Genomic DNA, 12,778 nt, shown 5'->3' with positions numbered 1-12,778 from the left:
CAAGAACGGCTTACGATGGCATATAGACAAATTCGGAAAAAAGAACGGGAGACGGGATATATTACTTTGTACAAACTACTCTACATCTATCAACTTCACTTTCGACAATAAAAAAAAAAACAATCGAAACAACCATACTCCACTTTGCAATGTTGAGACAGTGACCCTCGCTGCACAAACGTGACACATTACTATTGAATAATACAGACTTGCTTTGAGCAAGCTATGTAGAGCAGAACATGAATAAGCTGCTGGTTTGATCAGACTTCTTCCCCGCCTTTCATCAACCTCCTACGGATTCCTTCCTTGACGACCATGACAATGCCCTTTGGCAAACTCCCTAGTTCTTCTTTCCACGGTACAGATAGCTCCCGACCACAGCCTGCGCGGCGCCCACGGTGGCCAGGATGCCGACGCCCAGGCCGACCGCCTTGCCGTCGAGGCGGCCCTTCTCGTACAGGTTCCAGGCCTTGTAGCCGAGGTAGGAGCCAACGCCGACAAAGGTGGCGACGTTTGCCAGGGCGACGCCCGAGGCGGCGCCGTCCGAGAGCTGCGAGAACTGCTTCGCAATCCACGAGTCGGCCTTTTTGGCCTTGGCCGCGGCCTCCTTGCGCGCGCGCTCGGCCTTGGCCTTGGCGGCCTGCGCCTCACGTTCGATGCGGTTCGCTTGCGTCTCCGTCTGCACGTCCTGCTCCAGAAAGTCGGACGGCACCGTGTGCACGCTGGGCATGTCGACGTCAATCAGCGACGACGTCGAGGCCGACTCGTTGGGGATGATTTCAGGGGGAGGAGGGGCGGCAGCCTGAGAGGATGAGGGAAAAGAGAGTTAGCGGGTTGAGTGAGAGGCCGGGCGGCTCGATGAGAACGGAGAGCGGCGTGTGTCGGCATTTACCTCGGAGGCGGACTGCTTGGGGCCCTTTGCGGCGGCGCTGGCATATGACACTGAAAGAGAAAAAAAAATTAGCATTGCTTTGAAAGGAATTGATAGCTGAAGGATCGCACGTACTGTTGATGAGTTTGAGCTGTCGCGTTACAGCAAAATGTTGCGCGTGGTTTTGTTTGGTCTGCAGCTATTGTGAAGGGGAAAGCGTTCGAGAGAGGGGCAGCTTCGATTTGAAGGAGCTTGAGGCGTAGAGCGTTATGATTAGGTAAAGCGTAAACCGTGAATGAAGAAGGAGCAGAAGATTTGTGTGCTCAGGAACAGGCGGCAGATCTCGACGTTTTAAGAAGGGTTGCCCAATGTCCAAACACGCCTGGAGCTCGAGGGGAGAAAAAGGTGGGCAGAGCTGGAGGGAAAGCCTGCAGGTCATGACGTAACGATCGCCCCATGCCCCTGCTCTGCGATGACACCATCTTGATGTGTTGAACCTGGACGAATGGTTCAGGTTGGTCGATTTCGTCAAGGGGGTTCTCTAGGAATTCCGTTTTTTTCCCATGCGAATTTCAAGGCTGATCATTGCAGAATAGCATGTTAATGTATTTCTACCTCGATCTGTAGTCGCCGGCACAAGTGTCAATGGAGCGTATACTGGGCAATAATGCTGATGCAATGAGCTAGCGCCCCAGCCCTCACCGCATCCGACTAGTCCCAACGGCCTCGAAAGGAAGCTTGATTTTCTAGAGCGACGGCCAATCGCAGGGTCTCTGAGAATAAATCGAGTGTACTGATTACACGCCGAGCTACTATCATGCGGGCAAGATGCAGGCGACTGCGCTGTGGCGCACGGTAGACGCCTCAGACACAGTACAAGACCCCCGGCAAAGGACATGTGATTATGTATACAAACTCATATATTATACTGCCATTCCTTTCCCCTTCCATTCTTGAAACGACGCCGGCCCAATAGATGTCATGCCACCCCAACAGGCATAAATGGCACAGAAAATGGTAACCCAGCAAGAGCGCCATTGAAACCCAGACAAACAACCAAAATCCCGGTCAAAAGTATCACCAAGAATCCGTAGTACTCCCTCCCCTTGTTCGTATGCCACATTAAAGACCCACAGGAAGAAGCAGTCGCAGAAATAAAAATCGTGAAAAAAAAATAGAACAAGGAAACGAAACGATGCCGACTTTACAAATACATGATGCAGAATGCCGGAGATGGCATGATCCCAACGCTAGCGCAGGGCGGCACGCAGACTCCGGACCCAATGCTCGCGCACCTGGCAGGGCATTTTGCAGAACACCATCGCTGTATGCTCATTGCTGAGCAGCTCCTGCGGGATTCTCACTTGCAGGTCCAGTTCCTCTGCAGAGAAATCCCTGTAGAACAAATCGACGGCCTCCTCACACCACTGGCCGGCGCTACCCCGCGTCTCAGTACACGACATGTCCTGTGCGCCGCGGAGGCCGTCACTGGCCGTGCCCACAGGACCGCGGTCCCTGCTTGGTGCCGGCTGTGACGTTGGCAGGCTGGTAGAGCTTGCTACGACCGGCGATCCGGCGTCTTCCGATGCGGAGAAACGAATACGTTTTTCCAAAGGCCCCGTTTGGGATGAACCAGGCCGCGACGGTGTGCTCGAGACTGGCAGACAACTGTCCAGGTCTGCGCCTGCAGGGCTTCGCTTCTTGCTCAACACCGCCGTGTCCTCCGGAGGTGTCAGGACGCTACTTTGAATAGTGGTCGAGGTGGGGGCGGTAGACGGTGTTGTGATACCTGGCTGACTTGAATTTGGGTTCGGCGCAGACTGAGTGCTAGGACTCTCTATGCCGGACTGCTGGCCGGTCACGGCCGGCTCAGTCGACAGTATAGAGGTGTTCGCTCCAATAAGCTCGGAATCATCGCCTAGTTGACCATCTCGGCGTTTTGGCTTCATGATCCTCTTCGGAGCGCCGCCAGAGCCAATAACATCGGGATACAACGTCTCCATATAGTCTTCGTGATCGAACGGCCGCCCTCGCAAAGCCCGTGACAACGGTTCGCGCTACGCGAAAAAGCTACCATTAGCAAAGGTGAGTCGACACAGTGACCTGAAGATGCCATCATACCTCTATATGTGCCCGCCATGCCTCCTCCGTTGCGGTCACAGTCCTGGCTTTGGGATTGTACACAAAGTCTGGATCCTCCCGCAAGCCCCTCCACAACCTGAATCGCTTTCGCGCATTGTCGCTCTTGTTGATGAGGTGATTCTTGGTCGGGGATGCGCCGTGGCTTCCCTGGAGCGCCGCAGCGGCACGCTCCCAAGCCTCTGCTTTGAAGCTGCTGTTCTCGCGCAGGCCCAACTGCACACTCTCGCAAAGGCTGCGGAAAAACGTCGCCTCGTACGCCGGGGTCCAGCTGAAGCGCGGGGCCCGGCGATCACGATCAACCTTGCCGGGGCCTTGGCCGTCGGCAGCCAACATATCTACATCATCTTCGGACATGGCTGGCGGAAGACGTTGGGCGGCAGAGCCTCAACGTGCGGTAGCGTAGGTCTTTGTTTTCCGGTGGCGTGACGAGTCTTTCGCCGAAGGGGGAGTGGAAGGCAAATGTAGGCCTCCCCCCTCGTTGCGCGCAAGCAGGTACCAAGGGATCTTGGATGGGCTTTTTGGTGATGGTCTGCAAGTCCAACGCCGCAAAGGCGAGGCCTCGGTGAGGCTGAGGCCCAGCACACTCACTTTTTTTTACCCCCCTGCAGTGGGGCGATGGTCGCGGGACAGAATACCCGCTTGAAGCAGCAGCTCGTTGCCAGGCGGGCCTTGGGCGGCGAGAGGCGGCGGCCAGGAGGTAAACTTTAAGAATTTTGGCTGGCAGATGCGGCCGAGATGTTGCCCGGCTCCTTCATTGACGAGTCACGTGTGCCATTCGCTCAGTAGGCTGGCGGTGGGAAGAAGACCGCCCACTTGGCACTCGCTATGTTGGGAACAAAAGTTTCCGGCTGGAACGATAACGATGCGGGAAATGAAAAGAGCCTCGAATCTACTTGCGCATGGAAATAAATAAAAAGTCTGATGACCTTCATTCTACCACAACTCAAGACGCACCGCAGCCAATGAGGCCGCGTCGCAACGAATTCCGCCCCTCTGCCTTGACAGCTTCGTAGGCGGAATTGCTTCGGCGTAGTCAAAACGTAGCCGCCGTCGTCTAAAGCAAGATAGGACCAATGAGGAAGATCGCTTTGCATCTCACTATACTTGAAACGAGGTGGTTCTTTTTTCACGGCTCGTGCCGGCTTGTGCCAAGCAAGCACTCATATACCTGCTCCTTACGAAGAGAAGAAACTCGTCTCGGAGATGCATGAAATTACTCAATGCCGCTCCACATACAGAATCCTTCTTTTCAATCGGGGTCAATCCTTGGCGGGCGGGCACCTGTGGATTGGTGAAAATCCGGCCTGCCGAGAAATAAACATCCTTGACGCAGGCAGACGCCACTCGGTAGACAGGTGCCAGAAGAAGATTACACGCTCTATAGCAAGGATTGTGATACTTGGTGGCGACTGAGTACTTACTGAGTAACGCGTCTGATTTCGAGCGCTTCATATAAATAGAGACCTGATATTCTGTACCCGGTACCGTGTTATTCTTTCTGCCTACTTATAAGGAAAGTGGGCAAGACACGTTATGCAATGCTCCGTTTGGGCTCTCCTGTCCACTCTCCTGGAAGTTGGGGAATCTTAAGCGAAATTGAAGTGCTTTATTAGCAAGCCACATTTTATTTATCAACTAAGAGACGTTTCTAATTAATGGATGACACATCCTCTTGCAGTCTTTAGTCCACATTACCATACGCCGATCGAAACAACTCAGAATTGCGAACCATCTTCAGCCAGGCGACAAAGTTCCAAGGACCTTCCAGAGCATCCTCAGAGCTTGTTCAGATGGCAATTACGCCAAGTGTCTGGCATGAAGAGGCAGTATTTTGTTTTTTACAAAACAGCCAAGACACCGGCCAAGAGCACGGCGGCTCCAGCAATCGGGCCAGAGGTAGCAGCCGCTCCGGGCGACGCCGTTGAAGGCTTAGCAGTAGAGCTGCTCGAGGCGCTAGACGAGGCTGGAGCGCTTGTGATGGTTGCCGTGCTGTTCTTCGAATCGCTCGAGGACGACGCAGCCGAGGCGGTCGGGGCCGGCGAGCTGGTCGCAGCCTTGGCAGAGGCAGTCGCCGCGGCGCAAAACTTGGCAGCACCAGGAAGTACTTGCTCTGGGAAACGGTCAGTACAAGGGGCGGGGAAGGGAGTAGAGACCACTGATAATAATAAGGTTTTGGTCTCGTAAAAATGCTGGTAGCTTACTCAAGGCCTTGTCGGATCCACACTCGGTAAGGACGCAGGCAACTCCGGCGTTGTAAATGTCCTCATAGTTTTTTTGAACGCACCAGCACACGGCGTCGGTGAGGGAGCAGCTCGTCACCTTCTGCGTGGCATCGTCGAGGCACTTGAGAGCGCACTCCGGCAGGAAGTCGGCGCGGTTCTGGGCAGCGGCGGCCCAGATGCCAGAGGCCACGACGGCGAGTGTGGCGACCTTCATTGCGAGATTGAGCGCGGAAAAGCTTCTTCGAACCTTATTTCGGTGGGAAATTTGAGTTTCGTTTGAGTCAAGATGCCACTGTCGGTGTGAAAACGTTGCAATACCGTGAGAAACCTCAGGGAGACACCAAGACGCGGCCGCAAATGTCGGCAGGCAGCGCCAGGGAGACGTTTTAAGTACAGGACCATCGTGCACTGATTTCAATTGACAGAAGCCACAGTTCTTCAGCTGTCGGTCCAGAAACCCAACCGGGGGCCGGAGCGCGGCGTTGTTTAGCTCAGCGCCAGTATTCACGGGCTGCGCGGTTCTTCCAGGATCCCTTGTTTGTGGCTTCAGCCCGTGAAATTGGGCCAGAGGCAGCGAAGGGCAATGGAACTAAGTTCCACAGCGTTGCTCCACGCGAGGCAGCTGAGTTGCGGTGCAAGGCTGCCGACCTGGGGTCCTGGTCTCCGGGGCCGACGGAATTGACCAGCACGTCCGAGCAGCCTGACGCGGTCTACGACGCTTTCGGCCCTTGAACGACAGAATTTCCGCTGCAAGATTTTCAAGCTACTTTTCTAATAGTAGTTTCCATGTTGCAACGCAACTCAAAACGAAAGCGAGGACCCAATCACCTCTAGCTTGCTGTCCGTGTGTGTGAGCGGAGGATTGTGGCTTGCTCAGTGTGGCCAATGTGGTCACGATCTGATAAAATTTTTTATCTGATCATCAGATAAGATGCCAACTTATTTAGTACAATACTACTTTCTAGCCTCGGCAGAAGCTTCCCTTTCCGACAACAAAGCCGGAGCCACCACCTCTTGTCTAATGAGCAGCAATCAAGGGTGTTTCCGCTCCAGCGCACCATCGATGATCAAAATGGAAGGCTGCGAGGCATTTTCTCAGCAAGGCTCTGCACAGGCCGTAACTCTTGAACCGCGGCTGGTTCTATGCTGGCTGTAATCTGCGCTAACTGAGGTCTTCTCATGTCGCCAACATCCTATTTGCTCCGAGCCTGGCAATAGGAACCACCGCCCCCTCCCCTCCTTTGCGAGCGGCCTGGCCAACCCTGGGCTTTTATGCAACACCATGCATTAGCTTCGTGGAGCTGAAGAACCTATTCACTCGTTTAAAGCCGTTCTTGCCTGCGTAGTTTCGACACTAGCCTGTGCTGGTTGCCACTATTTACTTGTTATGCATACCAGTATTCCTCTTGGCGAACTTGCTAAATTGATCTGCCTTTTTTTTTTTGCTGGACCCTGGGTCATGTCTTAATAAAGCCCACCAAGCCCACCCCAAGATTTGCATTGTTGTGTCGTCTCTTTCTCTAGGTGTGCTTATCGGTCCTCTTTGAAACGGTTCGGATAGCTTCGTGGCAGGCTGTAGATTTCTGTCTGGTGCACCAAGGCCTTTTCTAGCCTCCTTTGTGGCTGTCGTGTATGCGACTTTCAAGACGATGGGCTACTTCAATAGAAAGTCCCCGGCCGCAGAGCCAGATATTGTGGCTGCGGCGCCAGAATCTGCGGTCGACGAAAAGGGCACCACTACCGAGCGATCCAGCGAGGAGAAATTCGGAGCCACCAAGCAAGCTGGTGTGAGAAAGGTCGAGGCCGCGGCCGAGGCCTGGAGCAAATGGGATCTCATCGCCGCCTATGGGCTGTGAGTAGTTCGTCGGCGATCAATGCCCGACAATTCTTGTCAAGACTGCCGCGATCCTAACGAGAGAACTTTTGATGACTACAGGATTTGGCTTTACTACTTTGCCACTTCTACCGCCGAAGTCGTCACGCGCACGCTCAACCCCTTCGTGACGAGTTCGTTTGGCAAGCACTCTACCAGTGCCGCCGTCACCATCCTGTCGTCCATCATTGGCGGACTGACCAAACTACCGCTGGCAAAGATCTTGGATACTTGGGGCCGCCCTCAAGGTCTCGCGCTGACGCTCCTGATCTGGTGTCTCGGATACATCATTACCGCCTGTGCCAGGACTATCGAGACTTACGCTGCGGCTCTCGTATTTTCCGCGGTCGGGTACGTCGAATGCTATAAACCATGGCAAGCGAATCACACGCAACAGAATCCCGAGCTAACGTGAAGTCATCACTTAGATCCCAAGGTGTCAGTTACTGCGTCACCGTCTTCATTGCCGATACCTCGTCGCTCAAGAACCGAGCTCTGATGCTCGCCTTTGCTACTTCCCCATACATCATAACTACTCCCATCAGCGGTTTTATTGCCAAGCGCGTGGTCAAAGACGCTGGCTGGAGATGGGGTTTTGGTCTTTGGGCAATCGTGATGCCCGTCATCGTGCTTCCGCTCTGCTTCGTCTTCATCTGGAATCAGATCAAGGCTAAAAAGCAGGGCTTACTCGAATCAAAAAAGACCAAAATTACAGCTCGTTCGGTCTACAACTATCTCGTCGAGATTGACATTGTTGGCCTTTTGCTCTTGGCTGCTGGCTGGGCCTTGTTCCTGTTGCCGTTTTCTCTCTACTCCTACCAGCCGGACGGATGGCGCGCCCCGATTATTATCTGTTTCATCATATTTGGGGCGCTTCTTCTTATCGGCTTCTGCATCTGGGAAAAGTTCTTTGCTCCGGTCACATTTATCCCCTACAACCTGCTCATAGACCGCACAGTGTTCTTTGGTGGCCTCATGTTTACATTCGTCTTTGCCAACTCGGCCATCTGGGGAAGCTACTTTACTTCCATGCTTCTGGTCGTGTGGGACTTGGGTGTTGACTCTACGACGTGGATCAGCAACATTTACCGAATCGGCTCTTGTTTCTCGTCCATCATCCTGGGTCTTCTCATGCGCTTTACGGGACGCTTCAAGTGGGTTGCCTCCCTGTACGGCATTCCTCTGATGCTCCTTGGCGTTGGACTCATGCTCAAGTTCCGTCAAGCCAACGAAGCCATTGGCTATGTTATCATGACGCAGATTTTTGTTGCGTTTGCAGGCGGTCCCATCGTCGTCGCTGGTGAGATGGCGATGATGGCTCCTTCGGACCATCAACATGTCGCCGTCGTCATCGCCATCCTTGATCTCTTTGCCAGTATTGGTTCCGCAATCGGCGCCACCATCTCTGGCGCAATTTGGACTGGAACCTTTAAAAAGGAGCTGATGAAGCGCCTGCCCGCTGACGCGCCCATCGACTCTATTTACGGCCGGATCGAGGTGCAGCTCGGATATGAGGAGGGAACTGCCATCCGAACTGGTATCGCAGATGCCTACTCTGCATCACAGCGATACATGCTTGCGACCAGTGTCTGCTTCCTGGCAGTCGCTTGGGGCTGCGTCTGGCTGTGGAGAGATATCAACATTCGTACGAAGAAGCAGGTTCAAGGAAATGTGGTTTAGAACCAAGCTTTCGTCCTTTTTAATAGCAAAGAGAGATGAGAAGCCGAAAACATCCCACTATTACGCGGTACTCGTATTGTCAGGAAAAGGCAGTACATAATTTGACTTATTTTCATGGCGCATTGCTAAAGATTTGAAGACCACAAGTTCAGAGTACACGAGTGCAATGGTAGAATGAATGTATTAATTGACTGCGTCGCGGCTCTTGTCTTTCAACAAGCTTTCGGAAGTTGGATGTGCTCCTGGTACCAGGAAAGGCAATGAAAGTAGACCCAAGCTTTTGCTTGCCTCGTTGGTCATCCGCCGCATGCGTGTTAGCCGCTTCTCGCCATGATTAATCTGTTCAATTTAGAGCAAGCTATCCTGAACATAACGTGGTACACCCACAAACTGGTCGCTGATCGGGCTGTCCATGAAAGGCAACCGGCCGCAGGATGCACTGTAGTGCTGACCGAAGGATCCTGCCATGGTTTCTTGCTTGAGCCAAGCTCCTTATATCCGATCCCCGTATCTTCCGTAATTCTTCGCCAAATTCACCCGAAAAGTCTTCAATACAGACCTTACCGAGCATTACTTGGACGAAAGCCTTCAATTGGTAGCCACTGGCCGATGCAAGCTGCCGTGGTGGGCTACATCTTGGTCTTTGGGTGGGACTGTGGTGTCACGAGAGCTGTAAGATGGTCATCAAGATGGAATGGAAGATTGACATTTCTTCTATGCGCGCTATCATATTTTACTAATGTGATACAGGGCTACTGACCAGCGGGCCGACTTCATGCAGTGTTACATGCCCGAGAGATAAAGAGACAGCCTGATCACCCTGGCAAGGCCGGCGGCTCTCCAGGCAGCTTTGTTTCGCATGGTGTGCAGTAAAGGTGGCGGATGATCGGTCCATTTCGGGAAAACCATCCGTGACTTTAGATATTCATTTCCGACATGGTCTTTTCTGCCTCTTGCTTCCACTCGTCACGCCATCTGGTCAGTGGTGGACGCCCGTGGACAATATCGCCCACGCTCCAGAGCATGCGCTTCTTATCAGTCTCTTCCGACACGTCGTTGTCGGGGCAGATGACATAGAACTCGCTCTTCTCCATCTTCTTATACAAAAAATCCGCCACCTGTTCTGGTGCCCACGCGCCCGCCGGCTTCTCCTTGGTCTGCCCTCCACCAGTCTAGATTGCGGTTAAAATATGTAAGAGGGTCTGAAATGGAATGCAGCAAGACCAAAGAGAGTTGCAGGTAGAAACTGACCATTCCCGTGAATGTCCATCCTGGGACCAAAAGGTGGACGCTTGTAGTGGTGTCGCGAAGATCCCAGCACAGATGCTCTGCAAGCGTCTTGACGGCAGACTTTGAAGCGTTGTAGGCGGCGTTCCCGGGTGGGTTTGTGATGCCCTGTTTACTTCCAGTAATTACAATGGCAGTTTGCTTCGACTTGGAAGCATCCTGTATCACGGGCAAGAATGCGTTGACTCCGTTAATGACGCCGAACAGATTCGTCTCAAGAATCTACGCCACAGTTAGCAAGTCGCAAGACTGGGGGCCAATAGGTGGTGGGAAGAGACAGCACCCTGCGAAAGTAGTCGTTGTCAGCCCATGTCCCCTTGCCACCAACGCCGGCGTTGAGCGCCAGGAACTCGATAGAGCCAAACTTGGCCAGTGCAGAGTCCTTCAGCGCAGCCCAGTCCTCGGACAGGCTCACATCAGCGACCGAGGCAACCACGCGTGGCCCGGAGGCGTCCACACCCTCGCCTGCAATCTCCAGCCTGGCCTGTTCCAAGGCTTCGGCGTTGCGGTCGACGAGGAGCACATTCATCGCTTTGGCATGGCACAGCTTTGCGACTGCAAGGCCAACACCCGAGGCCCCGCCGGTGATGAGGGCCGTGGAACCGGGGGCAAATGCTGCGGCCGCTCCGGACATGGTTCTTACTTTGATCGTTGTGTGTAAACAGCTTAAGAGCGTCCTTGTGAGTTACAACTGTTTCTTTCACAATGGGCAGCGTTGGGTTTAGCAGTGTATGGTAAATTACAGGACTGCTATACAATGAGGAGTGGCTGAACCAAGAGGTGCGAGAGTCCGCAGACTAGGCGGCTAGCCCAGGCTTGTGGGGGAGCTACACAACCAATGATGACGTTGATGCAGGTTTCTGGCGGGGTAAAGTCAGACAGATGGAGTCGTTGCTATTTCGATCTTTGATCAATCAGAGCGCAGCATTGCGCTGTCTCCTCGCACATCAAAACGTACGAGGTTCTCGAATATGGTAGTGATGGAGAACGAGATGGACGGATACAGCCCTCCGAGGCCAGGTCCAGTAACAAGCGCATCGAGATTTACTCATACCAGCGGGAAGTGTAAAAAGAAGGAAAAATAAAAGGAAACAACTGAAATGAGGCGCAGGGTGAAGGAGTCTCGCTTAAAACGTGCTGATCCAGAGCCTGTCAGCCTGTCAAATCATGGATTTTCTACTAGACACCAATCCTAGAGATTGCCTGTCAATTAAGGTAGGTAACGTCGAAAGCTTTGAGGGAAGCTATCGAGCCTGGCTGACTTATTATTGTCCGAGCGGTCGAGAAAACAATTAGAATGGCCCGCTCCGCATCCAATCCTCTTCTGCATGAAGCGGCCGTCATCCTCGCGTTATAGGAGAGGAATCAGATATAGTGGGCACACAGAAAGTAGAAAGCCCGCTCTTCGGCTCCGGATTTCATACTTGTTCTTTCTCTGCGACACAGCCCTGTTGCACGTTTAGCATGCCCCCCAACCACGGAACTGACACCAGCAAAAGGACTAGCGCATCCGGACAGGCTACTGGATTGGGCGACTTATTCTTCAGTAGGCTTTCTGACAAGACACCTGGTTCTCATGGTCTCATGTTACATCGCGCGGCCTCGGTGCTAATAACGTGCCTCCATCAGAGGAGCAGCGCTGAACGTGTACACGGCGTGGCGCAACCTGATGAGAGTGTCCGTGTGTCTGTGATGCCCCCGGGACAGTTGGCCTACTCGGACGATCCGGTTGCTCGCTCGCTGCGGGGAAAAGTTGAGTCCGCAACGGCATGCAGTAAGTACTGAGTAACTAACTAGGTGGTCCGACGTACCTGCGTAGCGGTGTAGCACAGATGAACATGTTCACCCGATACCTCGGTGGACAAGCCCGAACGAGCATCCGAATATTGAATACCACCTCGGCGTCGTCCGCAATGCAATTTGGCGGCTCTCGCCTATACTGCAACTGGCTGGTGTTTTTTTTTAAATAAAGAAGAAAATTGTGCAGTCTCGTTTACCACGCCTTCTTTGTTCTGATTTGACGTCATATCCCGCCTTCTCCGTGTCTAGGTAACCGTTCTAGACACAGTAGTGTCACATCTAAACAATGGGCGGAGCGATGCTTTGTCCTGTACGACAACGTGATTCCCAGCGCGCGCGACGCCAGTGTTAAAAGCCGCCATGTGTCATGCAACTTGCGCGTGGGTGTTAGTACCCTGGCGGCGGCGAAGCACGGGATCGATCTAACCATGCTGCACCTCACCATGTCGTCTAATCACCAGCTAGCTGGTGCACTAATCAGAATTGCCAGAGGCCCCTCTGGTGCGCATCCCTGTCAACTAGTCGCGGCGTATCGTGGTTGGCTCGCTCATGATGCCAGGCCCTAGAGCAGAAAGCACGCGTCGTGACTCGCCACAGAAGACGCGGAAAATAGAGTTCAATGGTCAAAGGACAATTTTCGATGCCGACTTTCATCATGTGGGCCATGATGAGGAAAGAGTAAAATAGCAAAAAAAAAAAAAGAAACAAAACAAGCCATGCCTGTGGCCAGGGCAAGAAACTAAACAGGAACGAGACATCTAAGAAGGCCTTTGCCCCATGTTACCAGCAGCCAGGCGAGAGCTTCACCGGCTATCTGAACCCCCCTCGCCGCCGCCACCAGGACCTCCTGCTAGATTTTCAAAGGGGGCACGGGAACAACTGAGGGGCCGAGGGAAATCATTG

General features: G+C 53.3%; 4 protein-coding genes across 4 annotated transcripts; 1 reads left to right on the top strand and 3 right to left on the bottom strand.

Moving 5' to 3' along the window:
* Positions 1–340: 340 nt before the first annotated feature.
* On the bottom strand, positions 341–3,367 carry V2A60_002909 (SANT/Myb-like DNA-binding domain-containing protein; the record flags this gene model as incomplete). The annotated part of the gene is made up of 5 exons (XM_083254253.1): positions 341–802; positions 893–942; positions 1,007–1,022; positions 2,167–2,928; positions 2,993–3,367. 5 exons carry the CDS (start codon positions 3,365–3,367, stop codon positions 341–343), a joined length of 1,665 nt encoding a protein of 554 aa, XP_083110379.1.
* A 1,484-nt stretch (positions 3,368–4,851) lies between these two features.
* Positions 4,852–5,449, bottom strand: V2A60_002908 (CFEM domain-containing protein; the record flags this gene model as incomplete). Its single annotated transcript, XM_083254252.1, has 2 exons — positions 4,852–5,123; positions 5,215–5,449. The coding sequence occupies 2 exons, from the start codon at positions 5,447–5,449 to the stop codon at positions 4,852–4,854; spliced, it is 507 nt and encodes a 168-aa protein (XP_083110378.1).
* A 1,435-nt stretch (positions 5,450–6,884) lies between these two features.
* Positions 6,885–8,788, top strand: V2A60_002907 (uncharacterized protein; the record flags this gene model as incomplete). The annotated part of the gene is made up of 3 exons (XM_083254251.1): positions 6,885–7,087; positions 7,172–7,459; positions 7,537–8,788. The coding sequence occupies 3 exons, from the start codon at positions 6,885–6,887 to the stop codon at positions 8,786–8,788; spliced, it is 1,743 nt and encodes a 580-aa protein (XP_083110377.1).
* A 917-nt stretch (positions 8,789–9,705) lies between these two features.
* V2A60_002906 (SDR family NAD(P)-dependent oxidoreductase) lies at positions 9,706–10,709 on the bottom strand (the record flags this gene model as incomplete). The annotated part of the gene is made up of 3 exons (XM_083254250.1): positions 9,706–9,960; positions 10,040–10,297; positions 10,359–10,709. 3 exons carry the CDS (start codon positions 10,707–10,709, stop codon positions 9,706–9,708), a joined length of 864 nt encoding a protein of 287 aa, XP_083110376.1.
* Positions 10,710–12,778: the final 2,069 nt, after the last annotated feature.

This window comes from Cordyceps javanica, chromosome 2, assembly GCF_051103115.1.
Source record: "Cordyceps javanica chromosome 2, complete sequence".
Lineage (NCBI taxonomy): Eukaryota > Fungi > Ascomycota > Sordariomycetes > Hypocreales > Cordycipitaceae > Cordyceps > Cordyceps javanica.
Note: the sequence above shows the minus strand (reverse complement) of the source record. Positions and strands in the feature narration are given on the sequence as shown.